General features: G+C 32.7%; 3 protein-coding genes and 1 long non-coding RNA gene across 4 annotated transcripts; 2 read left to right on the top strand and 2 right to left on the bottom strand.

The window, feature by feature from the left end:
- The first annotated feature begins 737 nt into the window (after positions 1 to 737).
- Positions 738 to 15,316, top strand: LOC132746183 (mitochondrial import inner membrane translocase subunit Tim22-like). Its single transcript, XM_060735261.1, has 4 exons — positions 738 to 991; positions 10,225 to 10,421; positions 11,522 to 11,594; positions 14,392 to 15,316. The coding sequence occupies exons 1-4, from the start codon at positions 751 to 753 to the stop codon at positions 14,469 to 14,471; spliced, it is 591 nt and encodes a 196-aa protein (XP_060591244.1). The 5' UTR covers positions 738 to 750; the 3' UTR covers positions 14,472 to 15,316.
- On the top strand, positions 4,407 to 6,873 carry LOC132746184 (uncharacterized). Its single transcript, XR_009627953.1, has 3 exons — positions 4,407 to 4,521; positions 5,050 to 5,151; positions 5,450 to 6,873. It is a non-coding gene; the product is annotated as an uncharacterized LOC132746184 (long non-coding RNA).
- A 2,034-nt stretch (positions 15,317 to 17,350) lies between the features above and the next one.
- On the bottom strand, positions 17,351 to 19,999 carry LOC132746182 (uncharacterized). Its single transcript, XM_060735260.1, has one exon. It carries the CDS (start codon positions 19,703 to 19,705, stop codon positions 18,503 to 18,505), a length of 1,203 nt encoding a protein of 400 aa, XP_060591243.1. The 5' UTR covers positions 19,706 to 19,999; the 3' UTR covers positions 17,351 to 18,502.
- Positions 20,000 to 22,370: 2,371 nt separating this feature from the next.
- On the bottom strand, positions 22,371 to 24,698 carry LOC132746181 (uncharacterized). Its single transcript, XM_060735259.1, has one exon. It carries the CDS (start codon positions 24,593 to 24,595, stop codon positions 23,348 to 23,350), a length of 1,248 nt encoding a protein of 415 aa, XP_060591242.1. The 5' UTR covers positions 24,596 to 24,698; the 3' UTR covers positions 22,371 to 23,347.
- Between the last annotated feature and the right edge of the window lie 3,295 nt (positions 24,699 to 27,993).

The following is a 27,993-nucleotide window of genomic DNA, read 5'->3' as shown; positions in this document are numbered from 1 at the left end:
ATATTCTGTGCTAAGTATTAAGTCTCTGACTTGTTGTAGGCCTAGTCATAATCTGAACTGTGATTTTTTAATAATTCTAACCAATGCCTTATCTGATTTCAGTCATTAACTTAATTTATTTGATTTATTTCTTTTACGAAATGATATTTCAATTTGTTAAACTGTTATTTTATATATATGTATATCCTTTTTTTGTAACTGTGGTCTATGTTTTTGCAAAAATAGAATAAAAAGATAAGCATAGGCGTTGATAAACGTTAGGTTTTGGGCTTGAAATTGATATTTTTTTGTACGAAAATTTGCTTTCTCGCCTAATGTTACTTACAGAACTAATTCATTAAACTTAATTAATGTATATAAATTGGCAAAATAATCTTAGTTTTAAGTTTTAACCATATAAGATACCCATATTGTAATACACAATTTATATACAGCAGGGTGGTTTTTGAGCAAGTGAATTGGACTCGAAGGTAAGTTAGTTTTATTGATATACTGTACTGTACAGTAAATAGAAAAAATGTCAATTAAGATATTTTCTATCATAAATACCTTAATACATACATGGAGATAAATATAGAGTTTACATATCTGTGATAAATAATAATATACCTTATAAACAATAAGTTTAACCCATCTGATTGTTTAAATTTAGAAAAAAATCTCTTTTTTTTCGGGACGCTTTTTAGTGAGATCGTTTTTTCTGTAAATATTTAACTTTGGGTTAGTTATTGCTCACTTACATCACTTCCGATGGCGGCGCCCATGAGACAGCCACCGGAGGCTGTTACTAAAGACACATTATTGACACCACAAACGTCTGATCTTGAAACTTTTAATCTTATTTTAAACCATGTGATAGGCGAGAAAAAGTTAAAGACTAATGTTTTCCTACCGTCAGCGTATGGGTCAGCTGCTCGAAGCAAGCAGGAGCAAATGATCTCCGCTGCTTTCGAAAGTTGTGCATTTAAAGCTGTTGCAAGCGGTGTGCTGGGTAATTGTCTGCATTTTAGTTTACAGTTATAATAAAACTTATATTGATAAATGATTTATGAAATCCTTAAGAGATCTAACAAGTTCTTACTGATATTTTGAAAGAAGGTAAAGCCTATGGATGATCATGAGGACTTTCCCAGTCAGATAAAAAAGAAGTCTGTTCATTTTTATTTTTCCTTTTTAATGTGTTGTTTTGTATTTTATGCTCAGGTTTCTTTTTCTATCAAAACACCTCAACAATTATTCTTAGGAACCGGCTAGCCACACAGGTGCTAGTGGCATTGATTTGACCTAAAATGTGTTTGACCTTGTTATTTATACAATAAAATATCAATACAGTGAACTCGACAGTTCCGGGTCGTCGACAATTCCGGGTCACATTCAGAAAAATATGTTTATTATTTGGAAATGATTTAGTTTTTAGCTCGACTTTTTTTTTTGAAAAAAAAATAGAGGTATTGCTACAGTCAGGTCGGCGTTGCCGTTGCCGTTGCCGTTGCCGTCCGAAAACTTGTACCTGGATCATAACTTTTTTATTTCTTTGTGTATTGTCTTCATACTTGGCCACAACAACCCTTGGGACAAGACCTTTCAGTAGACCACACTAACCTTGACCTTCATCCATAAATGACCTTGACCTTCAAGGTTAAAAGTCCAATTTTTGCTTGTTCATGCTGTTATTGGCTGTAACTTTGTTATTTTTGAATGGATTGTCTTCAAACTTGAACATAATAATCTTTAAGGATATCCCTTAAAAATAACCAGCCAGACCTTGACCTTCACTCATAAATGACCTTGACTTTGAAGGTCAAATTATTGAAATTTTCATTTTTTTGGCTTTTATTGGCTGTAAGTTTGTTATTTTTGAATGGATTGTCCTGAAACTTGAACATAATAATCTTCAAAGATTACTGTTAAAGATATACCGGAAGACCTTGACCTTCACACATTAATGACATTGTCTTTGAAGGTCAAATTATTGAAATTTTCATTGTTTTGGCGGTCACTGACTGTAACTTTGCTATTATTGAAGGGATCAACTTCATATTATTAGAGAACATTCTTAAGGACCAGACCTTGTTGTTTATCAAACCCAACTTTGCTTGGGCTCTTAAATGACCTTGACCTTGAAGGTTAAATTACTGAATTTTCTCAGATTTGTGCAGTAAATGACCATATTTAAATATTTATTGGTGTGTGTGTGTCTATATATATATATTTACAACAACAACAACAATAACTAAAATTGTGTCATTGTTTCTATTTATAGAATTGCGTCATTGTTTCTATTTATAGAATTGCGTCATTGTTTCTATTTAGAGAAATTGGGTCATTGTTTTTTTGGTTTTTTTTTATAGAAATGCGTCATTGTTTCTATTTTTAGAGATTGCATCATTTTTTCTATTTTTAGAAATTGCATCATAATTTCTATTTTTAGAAATTGCATCATTTATTTCTATTTTTAGATATTGCGTCATAATTTCTATTTTTAGTATTTTTAGAGATTGCATCATTTTTTCTATTTTTAGAAATTGTGTCATAATTTCTTTTTTTAGAAATTGCGTCATAATTGTCATTTTTTCTATTTTTAGAAATTGCGTCATTTTTTCTATTTTTAGAAATTGCGTCATAATTTCTATTTTTAGAAATTGCGTCATTGGTGCTATTTTTAGAAATTGCGTCATTTTTTCTATTTTTAGAAATTGCGTCATAATTTCTATTTTTAGAAATTGCGTCATTTTTTCTATTTTTAGAAATTGCGTCATTGGTGCTATTTTTAGAAATTGCGTCATTTTTTAGAAATTGCGTCATAATTTCTATTTTTAGAAATTGCGTCATAATTTCTATTTTTAGAAATTGCGTCATTGGTGCTATTTTTAGAAATTGCGTCATTTTTTCTACTTTTAGAAATTGCGTCATAATTTCTATTTTTAGATATTGCGTCATAATTTCTATTTTAGTATATCTAGAAATTGCGTCATTTTTTTCTTTTTTTAGAAATTGCTTCATTTTTTCTATTTTTAGAAATTGCGTCAATTTTTCTATTTTTAGAAATTGCGTCATTGTTGCTATTTTTAGAAATTGCGTCATTTTTTCTATTTTTAGAAATTGCGTCATAATTTCTATTTTTAGAAATTGCGTCATTGGTGCTATTTTTAGAAATTGCGTCATTTTTTCTATTTTTAGAAATTGCGTCATAATTTCTATTTTTAGAAATTGCGTCATTTTTTCTATTTTTAGAAATTGCGTCATTGGTGCTATTTTTAGAAATTGCGTCATTTTTTAGAAATTGCGTCATAATTTCTATTTTTAGAAATTGCGTCATAATTTCTATTTTTAGAAATTGCGTCATTGGTGCTATTTTTAGAAATTGCGTCATTTTTTCTACTTTTAGAAATTGCGTCATAATTTCTATTTTTAGATATTGCGTCATAATTTCTATTTTAGTATATCTAGAAATTGCGTCATTTTTTTCTTTTTTTAGAAATTGCTTCATTTTTTCTATTTTTAGAAATTGCGTCAATTTTTCTATTTTTAGAAATTGCATCATTGTTGCTATTTTTAGAAATTGCATCACTTTTTTATTTTTAGAAATTATGTCATTTTTTGTATTTTTAGAAATTGCGTCATTTTTTCTATATTGAGAAATTGCGTCATGTTGCTATTTTAAGAAATTGCGTACTGTTGCTATTTTTAGAAATATGCTTAATGTTTCTATTCATATATATACAAAATATATAAAGAAAACTAATGTGACAAGACAGACAAACTAAATTTATAAAAAGGAAACGTTAATATATGTTCAAACCTTTCTATGTTTGCGTTTAGAAAAAGTAAAAAGTCGAGCGTTGCCCCCGCCCGGCGGTGGCTCTTGTTCATTAATTTTATAATCAAGTCATACAGTGTTGCATCTAGAATTTCAAAATTATGGGGGATTGTCCCCCACTCAATTGAAAAATGTGGGGGATTTGAAAAAGATGTGGGGGACATACATTGACCTTACAATATGACATACCGAATAGAGTTCATTTATTTTACATTCAGGCATTTTTGACAGCTATCGTCCGCTCAAAAACGGAAGTAAAAAAATAAAATATTGACGAATACTACAAAACACACGCGAGATGACTTAGTCGGCTGCTACATGCGATTTAGTACGTATTTTAGTCATAACCACGAGTGAAAACAAACATGGCTGAAGCGTTAAAGATACGATGAAGATAAACTGAATTAAGTTGAAAAGATTGTCAGATGCGCGACTTGGCGCGCACTGACTTCAATAAAATGCGCGATCTGCATAAAAAATGCGCAAATCGCGCAATCGCGCGGCCTAGATGCAACACTGAGTCATATTGACTAATAACTTAGCTACTTTCACGTTGATTTCGGATGTTGTCATTTGAAGAATGGATGTCGCAATCACGAAACGCTTGACTGCATCATTTCCCACTAAAGTGAAAGCAGATATTATTTGTTTACATGCCACCGCAAAAACTGTTATTTGTATCAATAATTTAAGTAATACAGGTATGTTTTGCACAATTATTTGAAGATTATTTACCACTGAACAAGATTAAAAACTTTCATCGCTTTTGTCAAACGTCTTTATGAAAAACTAGCAGACAATATGACCTAGTTTACATATGCCAATTTCGGGTCAGACAGAGGGAAATTCTCAAAATTAGGAATGTCTTTCAAAAACGATTTTGGTAACTTTTTAAGAGTAATTAAATGTATAAATTGATATATCTAAGGTAAATCCTTGATACTGATCCATTTAAACTTGTGTTTACATATATTTTGATATGCTTTAAATGTGGATGGTGCCCCCTTTATAGAACTGTTACAATGGTTTCAACCAGAGTCTTGAAAAGTTGTATGTTTTTGATATTGTTACAGTACTCAGATAACAAAATGTATTTTTGTGTGTGTTTTTCAAGTGATTTTTGTAGGGTTTTACTTATTGATGTTGTTTGTTTGAATTTCTTTGGGGGGGGGGTCTGGTTTCATTTTATATTTACTGTTTAAATAAATATTAAATTGATATTTTTTTAGGAATATGGCTCCGAAGAGAAAACGGAACATACCTGTTGTTCACATTGCAGACCCTGTTGGAGAAGATGAACCATTCCAGTGTCCTGATTGTACACTGAAGATGTTAATATTTGTTTTAAAACATATATCTTAAGTGAGATAAAGTTTTTCACAAGATTATAATATATATTCTGTATGTTCTGTAATTGGAAATAAAGTAGTTGCACTCTGAGTATACTTACACTAGCTTGTCCATCTGTCAGCATGTTACTCTTTATCTCAGCTGTGTATTTACTTTAATTTGATTATAAAAAATAATATAGTTATAACTTCGATGATGCAAAGTGCAGCATTTGTAAAATGATTGTGACAGCTCTTAGTAGAAAAAATAGTATAGCACTGTATTACTTTTTTATTTCAGCCCATTAACGATTCGGTTGAACACAATCAACAGACAAGATGTTCAGAGAGTGTTTGTATCAGTAATGATGATGATAGACAAGATATTTCAGTCATTGAGATACAGAAATCAGTTATCAAGTGGTACCATGCTTACAAGATTCGGCCACCATATACAGTACCTCCAATGCGCTAAAGAGTTAATTGTTGTATCATAGTTTGGGGACCTTTCTGTTGAAAATGTGACAGAGTTAAATCGTATACATATACATGCACAGTGCGTTAACTGGAGTGCAGGTATTAGTTACCCTCACTCCAGAGCATGCCCATTGATTGGTTCATTTTGTCCGGGGTTTACATATTATGACGACAGAGAAAGGGATAGCGATGGAAATATCCTATTCAGATTCTAGTTCATTCAACATTGGTTAATTTTTTGTGGGGTTTTATATTGTGTCGATGCTCTTTCTATTACATAGAGAATACACAAATATTAAAGACATTAATGCTTGTTTGGTGTGGGTACCACCATTAGACCAGTTCAATGAAAATATGCACTCAATGGTAACAGATGCTAAACGTTTTTTGAAATTATTTGATATTGCTGATCTGCCTGTAGGGCATGTTCCTAGGTCTTTGGCAGGGTTGTTTCGTTCTGTATTAGATGAAGGTGGTAATATATTTGCCGAGGCAACAGGAGAACCAATACCTAGTTTCCCACCATGGCCTTCACAAAATGAAGAAGGAGGGGGAGTGGTTATTCCTGCAACATATTTTATATCTGCAAAACAAAACATTAATGTGGTTATCTCTCGGTTAAGAGAAATAAATACTTCAGTTAAAGAGTGCTCTGAAATGTTGGTGATCTATAAGTAGCAGCCTTTGTATGTAGACAGTGATTTAATGTACAACATATTGTGACCCTAGATATTACTAATTCCATGTTAACTCACTGTGATTTTTCATTTTTTCACTCATGGTTTAATACATGTCTTACAGTCTATTTTTTCTTTCCATGTTTTTATATGCAATATTTTATGTTTTAATGTGCAATAAGTAATTGCAGGTGATTTTTGTTCTTTCTTTGCCTGTGATATATTCTACCTCTTTCATTTACATTTTATTTTTATATTGAACAAAAAATGCTCAATAAAAGTGTTGTTATTATGACAGCTGTTTTGTTGAATATTACATCGTTTGAGATGCCCCCCGAAGACAAATATAAACATTTTATCACGTGACCCGGAAATAGCAAGTGCGACCCGAAACTGTCAAATATACAGCGGGCAGATGAATACTCTGAAAAATAAGTTTACCAAATTATTAGAATTGTTGAATTATATCATAGTAAGGAGGAAATATTTGTTGCACAATTAAAGCAGTTTAGTTTCTCTCAACTTTCGTTTCAAAGAGTCACGCTTCGGTAATTTCGTTACTGACCCGGAACTGTCGAGTTCACTGTATATTAAAAAAAAAAAATTAAAAAAAATTTTTTTTTTCACTGTTATATTATTATAGACAAGGTATGCAACATTCAGGTACGAAAATTATGGGTATGCCGGTTATCTGTGTTAAAATTTTTCACCGGGCGGTAATATCGTCGGATTTTTGCATGGAATCAATGCACAATATATTTTTCTATTACAATTTACTATTTACAGATCCCCAATTAACCGCTAGTTAATGTTTTAAAGCCCAAAAGTAAGAAATCACACAGGTCCGAAAGATGAGACCGTCATGACATGTACATTGTAAGCTGGTATTTACGCTTGAAGTACATCAACAATGAGATCAAACGGGTGGAACACACATGCAAACAACTGGATTTTACATTTGAAGAATTACAAATGAAGGTTCTTGAACCAACAACCCTCATTTGTCCTTGTATGTTTATAAGGTGCTCCGTCTGTTTTGTCAAAAAAAGAAAAGAGAAAAAAAACAACAGAATATTATTATGAAGGAAATTTTATTTATGTATGTGTTCAGCATGCCCACTCAATTTTAAATGTAGGGTTACATGTTCCCCTTGTCATTGAAAATTAGGGGTACATTTCAAAATCTGGGAGTACACATAAGTTTAAACATGTTTTTGTTTGTAAGAACATTTTAGTCAACATGATATTAATGAACAGTTGTTTCACTAAGTATTACTACCCAATAACACAGACACAATCTCATCACTTAAGGTAGCAATATAACAGCCATTACAAAAACTGTTTTTCTATTTAGTCCATACGATTATTACTTGTTATTACCAAAATTTTGTAACTCCAAAATTATGTTAATTTATTTCAAAATCTCAAATGTTTATTTTTTCATTTCATATGACATACCTAAAGCTCACAATTGAAGGTAGTTGATAAAAAATCAAGTGACTAACTTTTTTCTGATCATTGGTGAACTCAAAATACTTTGATAGTTGATATGCATATTAGGCTATCCCAAACATTCATTCTGACGATTTTACTTTGCGTTCATGTACCCCCTGCTTACAAGTTTTATGCTTGCATCTAGAATTTTGTGCATGAATTACGCACTGTAGTGCGTGAATGGGCATGCTGAGTGTTGTCATCATGATAAAAGTGTCAAAGTTTCATGACCCATTATACAAAGTACATTCTAAGTATATGGTTATGCAAAGTTATATTTATGATTAAATAATAAATATGATTTGTTGTTTTATTTGTATGACAGATTAATTATATAAATTAAATCTAAGCACATGGAATGAATAATCATAACAGAACAGTCGCAACTTTTCGGATAAATAATAATCGTTGAGTGTTCCAAGTGAAAATGGAAGCGGTGCATGATACCTTTAAAACGGAAATAAAAGGATTTTTTAACGACTTCCCCATTCATAAGCTTTGCCTAATTTCATATTATTTATGATTAATAATAAATAGTCTAAGTTAATTATACCGACATTGTTTTTCTGCTTATGTTTGTTGTTTTATTTATATGAAAGATGAATTATTAAATCATTTTTTGTTAATTCAGCGCATGGAATAAATAATTAAAACTATTTACATTGATGTTATTCAACTGCAACTAAATGCTCTTTTTTTCTCGCCATTTGGAGATAACAACGAACGATATTCAAACTTTCTTTAACCAACATTCAATAAGGTAGTGTTTAACGGTTAACAGAGCAAGCCAAAAAGAGTTTTTGAATAAAACTGGTAGGCAGTATTTATTTTCTCTGCACAGCAATATATCATGCTTTCTTGTGGACTGACACTTTTTAGAAAAAGAAAGAAAAAAGGGTATACAGTTAAACTTCGTTCACTCAGGCCATCCTTAAAAAAATGTTCATTTGCAGTAACGCGATCGACTCACAAAAATTGCCCCTACTCAAAATTTTTTTTCATGGTCTGGATGAATTTTTTTTTTGAATCGGAAAATTATGCCTTGTGCTTTGTTTTCGTTCTTTTAAACGTTAATAGAAGAAATAAAATGTAGGTCTTATTACATTAGAATTCAGTTATCAATTTATTAATTGTTACCAGATTATCAAAGCATATATTGTCCAGCATTTTAAAATTCCATGCTTATTTGGGAGAACAGTTCAAAAAAAAAAATCGACCCAACTACCTACCTTGAAAATTCTGGGTCGGGTTACTGCAAACAAACATTTTTTTAAGGATGGCCTCAGACCCGGATTTCTTGAATACCTTCTATAGCTCAAGCACACTGCCAAGTCCTGGTAAAATTCCTATATAGTATATATTGTTCTACCTCGGATCTCTCAAACCTGATGTTGGGTCCCTTCAGCAGAAATATATTGAAAATCACACCTTTTCTGTTGAAAACACAAAAAGACAAAAAAAGTTGGGGGTCGACATGTTCAGGGATTGAAACATTTTCATAGAACAGCTCGAGCAGCATGATGAGTGGCTTCAAATTTCTACTTGTCCTGCATGGTATGCTACTCGTCCTCTTTTTTGGGCACAATTTTCAAAATGAATCTCACTGATGCAATAGAACCCTGCCAATGCAATTGACCAATAGAAATTTTCATAATAAGTTTGTTTACACAAATTTTACAAACCAAAACAGGAAACAAAGATTGTGTTTGAGGTTATGTATAAATCGCGCACTTTATAGAGCATTGTCGGGCACGTTCAAGTTACACCCATATCCTTTAAGCAATTTGTAAAGTGCGCAATTTATACATAACCTAAAACACAAGCTTTGTTTCAGTTTTTCCATCGTTAAAAGTAAACAAACTGATTATGGGAATTCTAGCTTCCTATTGCATTGGCAAATTTCTGCTTTGGCAGGACGAGCATTCTACCATTTTGTACTCTCCTGCATCTATCTCTATTCGTAAATAAATTACGGGCGGACAAGTGGAATTTTCTATCCTTGCATGTTCTGAATAAGTAACAGTCGGTGTCACATGCTTTAAACACCTCATGATGGTGATTAAGGCAATAAAGGTTAATTGATACAAAATATACGGTGTTGTTACCAATTTGTTTGTTATGACAATATTGTTTATAACATACCCATGATTTAGCAACTCGGTAAAAATGGTATTGCATGGCTGTACATTTAATATTTTGATGAGGCTTCATTTGCATTATATGATTGTAGTGATAAGACTCGCTAAATGTTAGTGTTATACTAAAGGCGCGTCATTGAAAAATCTTTCTTTATCACTTTAAACAGTCTTTATTTTTTGTGCGATAAATAAAATATTAAATTGGTGTAAGTTCATTACTAAAATTTTTGAACTAGTTCAAAAAAATAATATCATTCTATATATTACAAATATGTTTTTTTTAATGACAGGCTTTGCTCTGGGTGGTGCAATTGGTTTATTCACGGTGGGTATGGACCCGATGTCAACTTACACGACTACGACACCAGATCAGACACCATCAACTCGTGCGGTATTGAAAGAAATGAAAGTGAGATGCTCATCATATGGAAGAAACTTTGGAACTATTGGATTTATGTTTGCTGGCACTGAATGCATTCTTGAAACTGTAAGAGTGAATGTCTTTTACTCATCAGTACAAATGCACTTGCTGACTTGTTATAATTCAGACCTTACTATGCTGGAACAGAAAAGGAAATCTTAGCATTACCACTAGTATAGACGCAAGCAATCTTAGAATTGTCTGTTAACAATTATAAGGATATCCATATTAAAAGTTATGTCACTTTAAATTATAGGGCTTTGTCAAACTGCTTGGCTAATTAATCATGTCTCTCTCCAGCAGGTTAAGAAAACAGTGTTAATTTGGTTAGTCAGTTATTTCAATGTCACAAAGATTGTATGTGTGATACTGTAATGAACGACCATATTGTTAAGTTTCTTTTCAGTACAATGTATTAATTGTAACCTTTATGGATCTTTTTCACCCTTGTGACTGAGGAGTTGCCTCTAAGGGTTTAGGCATCAGAAATGCAGCCAGGGTTTATCCCTGCATGATTGCAAGAGGAGTCAGACTAAATGGGTTTGTGTTACTGGAGTCTATGCATCTCTTAGTTTGTAACACCATATTGGTAATTGGTATTGGTACACCATAAAATCAAACAAACAAAAAGGTCTTTTTACATGTTTTGAATTATTTTCATAGGCATTGTAAAAGCAAAATGACCTTGTATATATCCAAAATCATCTTTTCTGTTTCAGTACTATGTTAACTAATTTGTGAACTATAAAACCAAATACATGTAAATCAAACAAATAGATGCTTAATTTATGTTAGTGCACTATAAAACAGTGTTTGAAATTAGCATGAGTCTGATAGCCCCTGACCACTAAATTTCTCCTCAGGCTACCAACTTTTGTCAGTAACAAGCCTGACCAGGCTACTGTATTTTCAGAGGCAATATAAACAACTGTTTTGAACAAATGAATCGTGCTAGTGAAATGTCTTTTGGGTTAGTGAATATTCCAATCTAGTAGTCCGACCAGCCTAGTGGATTTAAATCCGAATTTCTTTCACTGTAAAACCAAACAAAACAAACAAATAAATGAATGATTTTAATAGACATTGTAAAAGCAAAAAAATGACCTTGTATATTATCAATATGCTATAATATAGAATGATAAATTTTCTTTGTTTTTTTTTTCCAGTATCGTGGGAAAAGTCCCTTGTCAAATGGTACGATATCAGGAGCTATAGTGGGCGGTGCTCTAGGCTTGAGAGGTACCGTTTAACTCTTTCTATCTTTCATGTTTAACTGGGAATTAAGACTGCTTGTTTGATCCTCAGTGAAAAATTCATCTGTGACTTTTGATTGCGGACATTTAAGCCGTGTCATGACAAAACCAACATTATGCGTTTGCGACCAGCATGGACCCAGGCCAGCCTGCGCATCCCCACAGTCTGATAAGGATCCATGCTGTTCGCTTATCAACCCTATAACAAGTAGCAAAACTGATAACGAACAGCATGAATCCTGATCAGACTGCGCGGATGCGCAGGCTGGTATGGATCTATGCTGGTCGCAAATGCATTACGTTGGTTTTGTCATGGCACGGCTCATTTAGTCTAATGATCATTTGTCTCTAATTGCTGATTCAGAAATCATTTGAGATTGGAGGTCTCTCTTTTGCAATTTGCAGAGAAAAGGGTTATTACCGGTAAAGTAACCAGGTAAAATTGGTTATGTGGACAAGCCGATTACATGTAGATAAGACTAAAAATGTCAAAATGTGTTGAAAACTGGTGTAAAAAAACAGATAATACAACACTTGACTTGATCAAACCTATTTAATAATGGAAACTTTCCTGTATTAAATATGAACTAATACTATCATTCGAAAAAAAAGATAGCCCATTCATTGTGTTTTCAATAAATGGATATCTCACAAAATGGACATTAATAAAACTTGTTTTGAGTATAGTACACAAAATATTACTTGTAATAAAAACAAAAATGAATAATTTCTTTCAGTTTTGAACCAATAATTGTTAATTTTAGGAGAAATAATGTATATCACATAACCAGATTATTGAGAAATAATAATTATAAGATTGCTAAGTGCAGTCTTTTGAGTATAGCACTTTAATCGTTGTATATTATTACATAAACACAATTCTTGCATTTCTGATTATAACTCCACTTTCATAATCAAATATAAACAAGACAGACAATTGACTTGCTTATTTTACTGGCAGTCATGCAGTCAAACACATATAGATGAATAAAGTTTTAGTATTTGTAAATGAAATAAAAGAAAAACAGTAATTTCCCTTAGACTGGAGGCATCAGAATTTCTTATCTTCATCCACCCATTTTGTTAAATAGCTCTTTTGAAAAGTCATGATAATGAAGTGTTCATTGTCATATTTAATAAACTTGTGATTCCAGTTGTGACATTCAATGTGAAATGTACATTTGTAGTAAAAATTTGTGACATTCAATGAGACAGGTAGTAAACATGTGTAATTTAAGTTGTGACATTCAACATGACATGTGGTTAACATGTGTGATATACGGTGTGACATTCAATGAGACCTGTAGTGTACATGTGTGATTAAGGTTGTGACATTTAATGTCACATATGTAGTTAACATGTATGAAATAAATTGTGACATTCAATGTGACTAAGTCATAAACATGTATGAAATAAATTGTGAAATTCCAGTGATGTAAGTCATAAACATGAGTGACTTGTGAGGAAGTTTGGGGTTTAAATAATCATGACTTATGGAAATATATAGGTTCCCTCCTCACTAAAATATTATAACAGCAATGTTTTTTTTGTGCCCCCACAATAGGGGGGTATTTAGATTTACCCTTGTACGTCCGTCCATCCATCCGTCCATCCGTTCCCTATTTGTGTCGCACATAGCTTAAAAAGTAATTGACCTAGAGTCATGGAACCTTTCAGAAATGTTGATGAGCATGTATAGTTTAAATTGCACCTGGGTATTTTCATGTGGATATTTTTAGTATTTTTAGAGTTATTGCTCTTGACTTAGTAAAAATTTACAATTTTCAACTTGTGTTGCACGTAACTCAAAAAATATTTGACCTAGAGTCATGAAACCTTACAAGAATGTTGCTCAGCATGTGAAGTTGTGCACCTGTGTATTTTAGTGTGGATATATTTAGTATTTTTAGAATTATTGCCCTTAATTAGTAAAAATTTCCAATTTTCAACTTGTGTCGCACGCAACTAAAAAAGTATTTGACCTATAGTCATGAAACCTTACAGGAATGTTGCTCAGCATGTGTAGTTGTGCACCTGGGTATTTTCATGTGGATATTTTTAGTACTTTTAGAGTTATTGTCCTTGACTTAGTAAAAATTTACAATATTTAACTTTTGTTGCCTGTAACCCGAAAAGTGTATGACCTGTAGGCCTGAAAGTTTACAAGAATGTTGGTCAGCATGTGTAATTATGCACCTTGGGGTTTTCTTGTGGATTTATTCAGTATTTGTAGTATTTGCCCTTTACTTAATAAAAGATTTTTAGTTTTCAACTTGGGCACATGTAGCCAAAAAAATTATTTGACCTAGAGACATAAGATTGACAAATTGGTGGAGTGTGGGGGCACCTGTGTCCTATGGACACATTTCTAGTTAAATCTGTGAGTTTATTGACTACGTAATATGTATACAAAACATAGAAACATTTATATAAATGAAGAATATTAGTTAGATTTATGTGAACAAGTTTTAACACAGAATGTCTGATCCATTAATTAGGATAAAATATTAAATAATAATATCTTGACAAACTGTCTAACAATTTAGTAATTTCAATGTATGCATTTAATTTTTATATGTAAGATACATTGTTTGAAAGTTATTTTGTATCAAAAGTTATTAGTAATATTTAATATACAAAAACATTTGACAGTATTACACACTCATATAAAACACAGTATTATTTAAACATTAATAATATGTACATAAATTTTTATTTATACTTTAAGTTTATGTAAATAGTGTTTGTGTAAAATAGTTTAAACTTTCTTTCTTGCATTTCAGCTGGATTAAAAGCGGCTGCATTTGGGGCTGCAGGTTTTGCAGTATTCTCTACAGCGGTGGATTATTACTTTAGACATTGATATGCACATGTATAGGAGTATATATATAGAGGAGAGGCATGGATTTAAATAATCTAAGTGATAATCTGTGATAAATCAAAGTGTTATATATACAAATGTATATACAAATGTTTTTGTGGAATTGTTACAGTATTTGAGGCTTAGTAACTATAGTGCTAGTGGCAGTATGGCCAGTGATATCCCAGTAAGCTGTTCAACCCAGAAAGCTGTTAAACCCAAACGGCAAGCAAACAAAGTACTTTTTTTTCTTCAGCCTACGGAGTGAATAGCTTATGATTGATAAACAAATTGTTTGAAAAAAGTAGCACCAGAAAGATTACAGTCAGAATTAAATTAGACAACAGTTGAAAATGACATATGTTCTATAAGTTTTTGTTTTGTTTACCGAATAAGTAATGTTTTAGAAAGTATTGTTTGTTCAGTGATAGTGTGTTAATGATTCATATAGACAAACAACTTCTTGCCACTTTTTCTATGTTTGAACTAATGTATGAAGGAATAAATAGATTTTTCATCTATGATAGTTTATCCGGTACAATGTGAATATAGTGGTTTTGTGAAATGATAACGATATTAACAATTAAAGGTTTGTTTTTACATTTAGAGACTTGATTTTTTTTCTGATTCATGTGTTCTATTAATTTTTAATGTAGGTCTGAACTACTAACTAGTGTACAAAATTTCAGATCATTTTCTCACTCTGTTTTCCCAGTTGCAAGGCTTTTCACTCACCCCAAGCTTAAAACATCATACACAAGTTTACTTTTTCAATTTAATTCTGAGTATATATTTTCATTTTCTTTTGCATATGTAACCATTTTCAGTACATCTCTTGGTCTAAGCAAGAATTTCCAATGTTATGTTTCTAGGCGTTTTTACCCCAGTGGAGCCCATTGAAACCAGCTGAATTTATGTACTGGATTTGCCCTGCTTTGGATTCAGATCAGTCCATTAAGAAATAAATGGATTTTAATGTCATAATTATACAAAAAATGAACTATTAACAGTATAGAGGCTGGTCAAACTGTAGGAATGTACAAGCGGGCCTGGCCCTATACTTGCGGTAAAGGCTAATCTCTTCCAGTCCCAGCAGATTGCTCGTTAACAAGCCTTTTATTTTTTCTCATGAACAGAATTATACTGTGTATACAATTTTCAACTTCAAAAAAAAACTTTTTTACTTCCTTGCTTTCAAGAGATCACACTTCACAAACAAAATACACAGCATTATTTTTCTTCCTTGATGTCAATCTTTATTATTAAATGCTGGTTTTGTTGTTACTGTATATTTCCTTGTTTTGGGTTTTTATTTACAACTCTGATATTATTAATGAGATCCTAACACAGGGAAGAAAAATATGGAAAGTTTGGTTTTTCTTTTATCTTAAGAGGCAAAACATTTTGAATTTTTGATAACCTCCATATGAATATATAAAAGATTTTTGTTGATGTTTACTTATGAAAATAAATTTGATGTATTTATTCATTTTATTTTAAAACTTTCTTAGTATGAAAAGAATTTACCGAAGTTGAATGATATTTTGTTAAAAATTTGTCAAATTGCTATCTACTTAAAAAATGTATATTGAGTTAATGGTTTATGATTAAAAGTTGAAATGACAATACAACATATCTTTAGCTTGACTGTCACAAAGTGATATGGTGAGCATTTATGATCGCTTTTTGTCCGGCGTCTGTCCGGCGTCCATCCGTAAACTTTTACTTTAAACAACATCTTCTCATAAATCGCTAAGCCAATTTCATCCAAACTTCACAGGATTGTTTCTTTGGCAGTCAACTTTAAAAATTGTTCAAAGAATTTAATTCAATGCAGAACTCTGGTTGCCATGGTAACCGAAAGAAAAAACTTTAAAAATCTTAAAAGAAAACAAAAGAGCTAAAGCATTAATATTTGGCATGAAACATTGTCTAGTCAGTGTTCAAATAAAAGCCCTTGGGTCAAAATTGGCCGCGCCCCATGGGGGTCATTGATTTTTCTTATTTGTATATATATAACTTAGAAGATCTTCTTTTAAAAAACCCAAATAGCTAGAGCTTAGATATTAAGCATGAAACATCTTCTAGTGGGTTAAATTTCTACCAACTTTGTTCAAATAAAAGCTCTGGGGTCAAAATTGACCCAGGGGGTCATTGTTTTTTCCTTTATGTATATAGTAGAAACTTAAAAAAAAATCTCTTTTAAAAAACCCAAAGAGCTAGAGCTAAGATATTTAGCAATGAAACATTTTCTAATGGGTGTCTACCAAGTTTGTTTTAATAAGGGCCCTGGGATTTAAATTGGCCATGATATGGGGGTCATTGATTTTCCTTACATGTGTATAGTAAACAGTTAAAAAATCTTCTTTAAAAAACCCAAAAAGCTAGAGTTTAGATATTAAGCATGTAACATCTTCTAGGAGTGTCTACCAAGTTTGTTCAAATAAAAGCCCTGGGATAACCTTGGTTGGGTGAGGGGGGGGGGGGGCATTGTTTTTCCCTATATTGTGTATAGTAAAAACTTAAAAAATCTTCTTTTAAAAACCCCAAAGAGCTAGAGCTTAGATATTTATGATAACACATCTTTTAATATGTGACTACCAAATTTGCTTAAATAAAACTAAAAAGCCCTGGGTTAAAATTTGCCCTGCCCTGGGGGCCTATATACAGGTGAGCGATTTCAGGGCCAACATGGCCCTCTTGTTTGAAAAAAGTCATTATCAGTCCTTCAGTCAATTTGGAAGACATTATGATTCAGCTGCATTTCTCTTTTGTTTAAGTTTTGAATTAGAAGTTTATGCAGGTTTTACTAAAAAAGCATTATTCACTTGAGAAATGTCATCAATGCTACAATGAGAATTGCAGAACCCAGACATGAAAACTCAATTTGAGCCGCGCCATGACAAAACCAACATAATGCGCAATGACAAAACCAACATAATGCGTTTGCTACCAACATGGATCCAGAGCAGCCTGCGCATCCGTACAGTCTGATCAGGATCCATGCTGTTTGCTTACAAACTCTATAACAAGTAGAGAAACTGATAGCTGGTCGCAAACGCATTATGTTGGTTTTGTCATGGCATGGCTCATTTATTTATGAAATTGATTCATTCTTGGACAAAAACACATATGACAATACCGACATGATGATTAATTCAAATAAGCTTTTGACCTTTTTATTGACCTTGACCCATCCAGGTCAGATATGAAATTTATTACCAAAAAAAGTTTTGTAGGTGTATATTGTTCCTCTTGTGAGGAAAAGTCGAGCGCTGACCCCGCCAGACTGTGGCCCTTGTTAGCACATGATGGTATAAAGCTAGAAAAAAAAATAATTTGATCAAAGTCTGATATAAAGAAATATGTAACTACAGACACCTTAAAGAACATACCACCATAAAGATCATACCTACGCCATAAAGAACATACCACTATAAATATTCAGGGACTATCCAGCTACCACTATAAATATTCAGGGACTATCCAGCTTTGCTGATGGACGAAGATCTCAGTAACACATTCGTCAATTATGAAATGCACTAGCGGGCACCTGAGAAGAACCATCGATCTTCCATGAGGTAGCGGGATAGCTTCTTCAAATGAAAGAATCCCTTAAGAGTCCCTTAAAATACGTAATAGTTATATTAAAATATAAATTGAACACAAACAAGGTCATGTGCTTGATAACGATAATTTTTTATTATCAACGAAAAATACTAAGAATTGTAAACATTCATGGGTTATTTTAGAAACCCTAATATCAGCTCCAAGCATGAAAGTATTGTATCTGCTACAATTTAACACAATAACGTCATGTTTCCTTGGTAAAACATACTTGAATGACTTTGTATGGTGTTAATATTATAACTTATCTCCAGTAATAACTTAAATAAATAAAAACGATTCACAAATGTTGAAAACAAAGACTGTAAATGATCAAATATGCAAAACAGCTATATCTCAAAACGTAAAATATGCATATTGTTATATGACCACTATCCATATCTCTCTCTCTGATATTGACGCATCAGTTATTTCTTGTTTTTCGCAATAGCTTTCTGTACTAATCTCGAGGACTGTGCAAACGTGACTCCAGTTGCAACTGAGCCAAATGTGCTCGAACATGCTGCTCCAAAACAAGTTCCTGTACTGTAATCTCCACCAGCACCGAAACCAGTACTTCCGGAGACGGGCTTACAAAAAAGAGATGCTCCTCTCCCGCAAGCATGGCTTCCAAATGATGCATACCTGCCAGGTTTTTCTTTGAAAACCTTTTTGATTTCAGCAAGAGTTTTCATTTGAGAATACTTTTTTGCTTCAGGAGAGTCTTGTACACTATTGAGTTCAGCATTATCCATTTGAAGCTGAACTGCCTGCTGCCCACGCTCTGTCCATTTGTTGTGAAGGAAACCAGAAACTGCATGATCGTTGATTTCTTCACCAGCTTGCATTCTTGCTCTAACTTCAGCATCTACTTCTGCCATTAAATCGTTTAAAGACAATTCCTCTTGTGCTCCGCAGACAATCACTTTTGAGAGGACCTGCGCTTTTCGCATAGGAACGTATTGCCCACCAGTGATATGTGCAATCGCCATAAAGAAATCTTTGTATGGAATAATAGCTGGTTCACAGCCTGCAACATATAATGTTATTCCTTCTGCAGCCAGCTGGTTTGATACAACCACAGGGTCAATTCCATTCGGACACCCTTCCGGAAAACCATCTGATGTACAACCAAGTCCGTGCGGTGGAGCATCTGAAATACAAACACAAATTTTTGTAGAATCCTCCCTCCAGCTTAGTTTAAGTAGATCATGAAGAGCATCAGCTACAGCTTCAGGCGTGTCTCCTCCGCCTGTGGCAGAGCAGGTACTTAACCAGCCTTTCATTGTTTTTGAAGACTTTGTAAAATCATGGCAACGAGTAACGAATGAAGTATCTTCCGGGGGATGATCACGGTATTCAACGAGTGCCAACCTCACGTCTATATTTTCACTGGCCACGATTTCCTCTACGATCTTACAGATATTATTCCTTGCTTCATTAATATATGACTGCATACTTCCTGTACAATCCATTGCAAAAGCCAAATCCAAACATTTAGTTTCGTTTTCAATTATTACTTCTTTCATTTGATCTATTTTGTCCGACATTTTCTTCAATTTTTTAACAGGAGTGGTATCAAGAGTTTGTTTAAACACACTGTCGTTATTCCGCTTCCGTCTAGTTTCCATCACGAACAGATAATTTACTTGAATATATAATAATTTCACAAAGTAATAAGTTTGTTTACTAAATATTGCCGTCGTCCTCTATACCAGACTATTTATAGAATAGCTTATGCGCATGTAAATATGACGCGTTTTCTAAAAATAGCTATTATGTTTTTCTCTAAAAATAGCGCGTTGATGCGAACTTTAATCCACCTTGTACTTAATTTATTGATGGTATTTAATATGTTAAATTGTATCCTGTCGGCAGACAATATTTACAGCAGTCTGAACTTCTCATTACACAGCCGAGGAAATCGATATCCAAATCGGTAATGTGATACGCTATGTTCACAATAAAATGTTTAGTAATACATATAGCCTATTGTATCCAATATTTACACAAGATAACATGACAAGGTTAATAGTTTACACATTACCTATAGTTTAACAGCTTTATCATAATTTTTCGTATTTTTAAACTTGACAGATTAATGAATAGTTGTGATAAAAAGATTCTACTAAGATCATCTTTATTTTGTAAGAACATTATGTGAAAATTTAGATAATTGATACTTCGATCTTCATTCTCCGTTCCCATTTGAATATGAACAATATGATCTCCTTTTTTTGTTTATCTATTGTATTCTTTTATCATGTTTATTGTGATATTAGTGATTTTTGACTGCTATTTTTCTGTTTGTTATAACCAATTGCAAATTATATGCCGTAATTGGTTTAATAAAAACTGAAACTGTTAATTAGTATAATGTTTAAGATATATACACAACATACGCAACTCATTGTCATGAAACGATTATGCGTTATGCATGATTATCTTTCTTACAATCAAAACAAAAGATCTGGTGGTTAATTCTTATACATTTTTACATTTTAGATAATAGTATATCTTAAAATGCTTTTCTAACACGCTATAATAGTATGTGTGTTTCGGCAATTCGTGCCTTTGCATGTATGCCGAGGCCAAATTACAATTCGATTAATTGTAGCTTCGACTGTTTATTGGAAAGCGAAATCGATGGCATAGGACCTCTGAAGAAAATATGCCTGGCGCCATATAATAATTATATATATGACCGAGAACTTAATTTTTTCAGTAGAGAAGCGATTCCAATTGAAATAATTAGCATTATATTAAATTATTATGAAAAAGAATTAAAAGTAAACGAACAAGCAAAACTAACGCGCATAACTATTCGATGTAAAGAAATTAATTTAACATTCACTTAGAAACGTTAGAGAGAGAGAGAAGAAATAACACACACACTCGCACACACGCACGCACACAACCGAAAAAGAAAACCACACCGTGTCTAATGGCATGTTAATTAACTTGAATATTTACACTACACCGAAATACAAGTCAGTCCTGTGATCAAGGGTGATTCTATTATATTTAGTTAAATAAATAACCATGAAACGGAGAAAAAGAAACAGTTTTGTTCCTTATAATGACGAGCAAATCGAGGCGCCCAGTTGCAAATAATAACTTCATTTACAGAAAGTAACATTTTAAGACATACAGATTGTAACACCTTATTTACAATGCGGCATTCTAAATAAATATCTTTGATATATCTTTGGTAAATATTATACACAATTCAGTCGTTAACAAATATGATAAGTGAATGATCGATCAATAAATCAATATTTAAATTCCAATAGAAATACTGTATGCTTTCCCGTTGTTACAGTGTTTATAGGAGATTCGCAGCTATTGAAAATTGTCCCTCCATGTTTACAAGGCGTCTTGAAGGCTTTTCGTGTAATACATTATTTATACAGTCGGGTATCAAGATATTTTAAATGTAGGCATTCTAGGCTTAATGAGGGTCCATCCGCTCTTGAGAGTACACGTCATGGGGTACAAAATGCTAAAATATACTTGCCGCGTCACGACAAAACCAACATAATGGGTTTGCGACCAGCATGGATCCAGACCAGCCTGCGCATCCGCGCAGTCTGATCAGCATCCATGCTGTTCGCTATCAGTTTCTTTACTTGTTATAGAGTCTGGAAGCGAACAGCATGGATCCTGGTCTGGATCCATGCTGGTCGCAAACGCACTATGTTGGTTTTGTCGTGACGCGGCTCATATTTGTTTTCTATTTCAGGTATGCCTTAAAGATCCTTTATGTTGTATTTAAGGTTGTATCCAAACTTTATTGAAATTTTATATATGTATATAATTATGCTTCTAAAACAATTTTCAAACATCGAATGATATGTAAAATATGTACTGCAAATATTTGTCAACATGATATTTAATCATTAAAATATATTCATTCATTTCTTATTGAAAAAAAATTGACTTAGACTTCATAGAAAATAAATTTCTTATTACCTCTCTTTATTTACATGAAATGCTTAATTGGGTAATATCATTATAAATAATGCTTTTTGGAACGTACAGTATTGATAAATCTTAATTTGAGCATCATATTTATGATATAAAACCATAAAACCATAAAAATTGTGTTACAGGATCTTTAACATTACCTGTAAAGCAGACACTCAATTTATTCAGTCACAGTGTTTAATAAATCATGCTTCTATATAATATATATTATAATATATAGGTAAGGTATAATTAGAACAGCTGAATGACGTAGTCAGTCTATATATAGTATGTGTAGTAAGGCTGATAGAAGTTCTTACAATCTTATACCCTCCATTATAGCATGTCCTTTACTTCGATTTAAAGTTAAATACTCATTTATACAAAATGAGGACTGATATTTTATAAGTATATTCTAAAATAAATGAATAAAATCAGTTATACTGTAATATTTTATTCATATTTTTTTTGTTATTTAAACATATTCTATAACAATATCAACAATTAATTAAATAATAAGTAACAAATAAATACAAACTGTAGTACATACATGTGCAAAGTGTTTATGAGACTGACAAAACAATATTCTGTACATAATACAAGTAATTAAATATATTTAAGATATATTTAATTTGAGATTGTAAAAAGTCAAGGAAGAATTTACTTTCAACATCATATCAATGACATTCCTATATACAAGTACAATGTTATACATTTTTATACGTTACATTTAAATACATTGTATAGATTTTATCCAACATAAACTTGTATACATAAAATTTATATTCATACAGTTCAAATGTAATGGATGTAAATTGGTATTGGTATAACATTTTCTCAAGTAAGTTAGCTATTATGACGAAATGATGTAGCAGTATACATATATGGTGAAATCGAAATATTCATCTTACAATGTTTGTATAAGTTTATATGCTTGATTAAAATTGGCCTGAATAGATATTTATTTCAATTATGCTTATGCAGCAAATCGTACGTTCGAATAATGTAAATAAAATGTACAGAATCAACTTTATTCTTTTATCTTAAACAAAATAAAATTACTATGAACAACTTATTGCGTATCCATTCGTTTTAATTATTCCATCCCGAGAATTCGAGCAATAGGGATATATCCTAAAACATGAAACAACATATAAATGCGAACTTGTATTTTAAATTTAAACTTTGTTGAATTCTGCTTAAGCCGGTGCTAGGGGCCGTGGCCGTTACTTGCACTTTCCAGAACCGTCCATGTACAGGCTCAATCAAACCGAGCCTGCAATATTTTCATTTTGCCATGTTGGGCTTTATTTATGGATTATGTTTGTTGTCTCTATTTTGTGTTTCGCCATCACCTTTTTCACTAGCCTTGATGACTGAGCTTTAGTTACTTCTGTTCGTACAGTGTTATACTCATCTTCAAAGGGCATATCATGTGAGCTTGCCATTGCTCGAGGCATTAAGTCATCCGAGAGCAGGGCAGGTGGAGGAGCGGGGCTTGATGCAGCCCCCATTGGAGCGTCACCTGCAGAAGAACCACCAAACCAACTTCCCATCCAGTTTAAAATACCGCCTCCACTCGGTTTCGGAGCTGCACTCCTTGTATAACATTCTGGTTCACGTCTACCATTGAAACTTGTCGGTTTCGCCTTGAAATTTGTCCGTACGTCAGAAAAAGATTTGAATTTAGAATAGCTCTTTGCCTCTGGCGATGAATAAACACCACCAAGTTCCATGTTGTTCATTTGTAGTTGTGCTACACATTCCCCTCTTGACACCCATCGTTGATGAAGTAAATCTGACACTTCATCCTCGTTTACGTCTTCTCCAGCTTGTACTCTATTTTGAACTTCAGCATCAACTTCCGCCATTAATTGATTTAATGAAAGTTCTTCTTGCGCCCCACCAATAATCACCTTTGAAAGAACCTGTGCTTTTCGCATAGGAACGTATTGTCCACCTGTTATATAAGCCACAGCCATGAAAAAGTCCTTATATGGTGATATACTTGGCTCACATCCTGCCATATATATAGTGATACCTTTTTCTGCAAGCTGATGAGCGACAACCATTGGATCTATCCCGTCCGGACAGCCGTCGGGGAATCCATCACCACCGCATCCCAGCCCATGTGGAGGTGCGTCAGAAATGCATACACATATTTTTGTAGCATCCTCTCTCCAGTTTAGTTTAAGGAGATCATGAAGAGCATCAGCCACGGCTTCAGGCATATCTCCGCCACCGGAAGCCGACGATTCACTCAACCAACCTTTCATTGTTTTAGGCGAAGAGGTAAAATCATGACAACGTGTTACGAACGTCGAATCTTGCGGCGGATGATCACGGTATTCTACGAGAGCAAGTCTTACGTCACTCTTTTCACTTGAAACTATTTCTTCTACAATTCTACGAATATTGTTTTTAGCCTCTTCAATATACGACCCCATGCTTCCAGTACAATCCATTGCAAATGCTAGATCCAAGTTTTTGCTATCGTGCTTAGCAAGCTCTGGTCTATCCACAGATTCCACATTAATTTTTCGTCCTGCCGCCATTTTGCTCAAAGTTTATAATAATATATACTGTTTACTATTTAACATTCAAACCGCGAATAGTTTATTTCAACTATATCGGCTGTTTATATATACACACATGTAAACACGCATTTTTAACCACGTACGTATCGGGTATTTCCTACTATTCAGTATGTATCGGTAATGGCTATTTATAGTAAATGACGCTTTGTAATATTTATAGATATGAACGCAAAATGTTCTTTATGTACAAGATCACAATTATACTATACATGTATAATCTGCATGTGGATTGTAGTCAGCACTTCTAGAATATTTTTATCTTAATTTTACCAAAACATAACAAAGACCGTACTATAAATAATTATGGACTGCGCTAAGTACGTTTAAACCCTGATATAAACAATATAAACTATGCTATATTTTTATGTTATTAGGAGTGTAAGTTTATTTAAAGCAGCATGCCTCCAGATTCAAGCTAATTTTATCAAAATTTCGAAAATGTATTAAAAATTGAAAAATTGTGTAATGTACAAAGAAATTTATTAACATACATTTTGTATTGCAAACGGCATTTACATCACCATAAAAAGAGAGTCGAACTAGGCTTTACTGGATTAGTCATGAAGACAAAATAATTATGGTGATAAATATTGAAAAATCAGTCGTTCATCGCATATAACATATATGTAAATTACTAAATGATTATTTTTACTTTTCTTAAAATTTTAGTTCATTATTTTCTTGAAATATTTAACGTTGGCGTGCAGCTTTTTTTAAACGCGCTTTCATTCACGAATTTGGACGTCACGTCAAAATATTTGCACGACCGTGCGATACCATTTTTATGAAGTCGTTAATGAAAGACGTGTGTAATAATTGTATATTTTCGTAATTATAAATTTTTAAGGCTTTTCAATTAAATAGTACACATACAGCACCGAGGGCCTTTTTACATGATAGTGACCGCAACGTCCACCAAATGTTTAGTGCTTACTAGTAGGTATTTAATAGTGGTTGTAGTTTTCACTTTGGATATGGCATATTGAATTTACCAGATCACATGTATCGTGCCTCGGCAGGCTGTCAAATCAGTTTACCAGTACTAGTTGCCACCTCTTTCCGGGGCATTACACCACTAAATTTTCTAAATTTACTTTTTATCGGTTCGTGACTTCACTTTTATCTTTCATTTAACGGCCCGAAATTTTTTTTTAATCAATAAAGAACAAAACAAAAAAAACCCCACAGGTATATATACATATAGTTTTATGCTATTAATATATGCATATACACAGTGACTAATGATGAAGCTTTTTTTTTCTGGCTGGATTTTACGTCGCTTCAATATGGCGACATTCAAACTTTACTTGTGGAGGAAGACCTGCATTATTTCAGGCACCAGCGGGCACCTTAGTAGAATCAACAACGTACCGTAAGCTAGCCCAATAGCGTCCTCACATGAAAGAATCTCAAGTTCCAGGCGGGTTTCGAACCCTCAACGTTGCACCACTCGGTCATGGACACCCCTGATGAGATTTCCAATTTATTGAATATTGTTTAATTATATAGTAAACTCATGGCCAGTCATGAGTTGCAAGTTAAACATGTGCATGTTAATTATAAGCCAGCTTTTGGTTTCAAATTTTCAACCTGTTTGGAATACTTTCATACCAATGGCAAGCAGCTAAACGTATGTTTACTCGTGGTGGATTATGAAAATTTCTTGGCACTTAATATGTCGACCTGGATATTTTAAGGTAATTTTTCACGTTTGATAATTCATTAATCGTAAATGAGGATAGATGACCTAATATTTTTACAGGTTACTGAAATATATATCTATTGTGCTTTGTTTACTCGTTTAAGTATGATGACTATATGTCTTATTTAAAAAAAAAAAGAAATCAAGACAGCAAAATGTTGACCGTGCCGGAGAAATTCGATACGGCGAGTTATATACCTTTTATATATTTTATATAGTAAAGGGGTGCTGGATAGTGATTTTGTTCTTGATGATCAAGGCGTGAATTTTTTTATAATAATTTGACCATTATTGGCATGGTAAATGTGCCGAACGCCTGTGATATTTCACTGATATTATTTAGTTACATGCTTTAATCGTTTGCTTGTTCCATTTTGACACAATTTTAATCATTCCCATGCGAAAACTTCCGATGAAAACTGATGTTTACTTGTTGACTTATCAACCAAAATACATTTAGGATCTGAAAATCACTCTAGGCTGCAAACACCTAAATTCTCTAGCTGTGATAGTCACTCTGGTGATTTGCATTAACGGTAAGAAAAACTCCCTATTGTAAACATGTACAAAATGTCAGGGGTGATAATGTTATTTATTATTCATAAATGAAATATTATGAAATATTGATGAAATAAAATGCGTATTATCATTTTCCGTATTTTCACTGTAAAAATTTAGTCTTCACACTGGGTCAATGAAACATATTTCCCGTATTTTCACTGGTGTCTTGCCGGGTAACTTTAAATTCAGCCAATACACAAAATTAAGGGGAAGTCTTTCAAAGTGTAATGTCAAAAGAGAGTAAACAAAATGTATATAAAATTAATAAACAGAATATTCAAGATTTTTCTATAAATAAAGAATTTATTTTCATCTTGTAATATGAAAATTATCATATTACATTCGCAGGAAATATTTATTTCCATACCACTCTATGGAAAGTAATCCTGTATCTATAGAAAGTATTAAATATCCACTGCTTATTTTATGGACAAAATGACCCCCTCCACCAAAGGGAAGCAATTATAATGCTAACTTTTTATTAAGCAAAGCACAGTTATCCCTCTTACTTATTTTTAGCTGACTGGTGGGGCTGCCAAGACGGACAGAACTTGTGAAGGGAGCGTAAAAGATTAAAGACAGCGGTCCGTATGAAAATGATTACTAAAGTGGCAATCATTATATGGGCACCCGATCTGTAAGGTAAAGGGTACACTTGTAATCCATCAGAAGGGTAGATTTGTAACATTTTATCTAATGCCTCCATTTTCATGCTGATTTTCATGAAAATTTTGAAAATGTTTTTAAAAGTAAAACATTATGAAATTATTGTAAACGGCACGCACAATCCACGTGAATTACCAAATAGAGAGGTCAAACAAAATATGCAAAAATTTCGCTTACGACGTAAGTGACGCAGCAGCACTATGATTATTAATGAATTATTAATCGCACACTACATATGTAAACTGTTACTTGAATCTAAAATCTTTTACTTTTCTAAAATTCAAATTGTTCTTAACTTTAATTACTCTTGAAATATTTCGGCTCATCTTGAGGAACGCAGCTTTAAATGTTTAATATACATATAACAGCTTTAAATGTTTAATATACATTTAACAGAGATCTTTACTCATTCTATTCTTCAGTATTT

The sequence above is a fragment of the Ruditapes philippinarum genome, unplaced genomic scaffold (assembly GCF_026571515.1).
Source record: "Ruditapes philippinarum isolate M1 unplaced genomic scaffold, ASM2657151v2 ctg5431_1_1_1_1, whole genome shotgun sequence".
NCBI classification, from domain to species: domain Eukaryota; kingdom Metazoa; phylum Mollusca; class Bivalvia; order Venerida; family Veneridae; genus Ruditapes; species Ruditapes philippinarum.
This window is presented reverse-complemented; position numbering and strand designations above follow the sequence as displayed.

Excerpts from the sequence above, each read along its gene's own strand:
- LOC132746183 (XM_060735261.1), top strand. The coding sequence starts at position 751 with ATGGCGGCGCCCATGAGACAGCCACCGGAGGCTGTTACTAAAGACACA. Across the intron at positions 10,422-11,521 it reads CTGAATGCATTCTTGAAACT|TATCGTGGGAAAAGTCCCTT; the intron begins GTAAGAGTGAAT and ends TTTTTTTTCCAG. Across the intron at positions 11,595-14,391 it reads CGGTGCTCTAGGCTTGAGAG|CTGGATTAAAAGCGGCTGCA; the intron begins GTACCGTTTAAC and ends CTTGCATTTCAG.
- LOC132746181 (XM_060735259.1), bottom strand. The coding sequence starts at position 24,595 with ATGGCGGCAGGACGAAAAATTAATGTGGAATCTGTGGATAGACCAGAG.
- LOC132746182 (XM_060735260.1), bottom strand. The coding sequence starts at position 19,705 with ATGGAAACTAGACGGAAGCGGAATAACGACAGTGTGTTTAAACAAACT.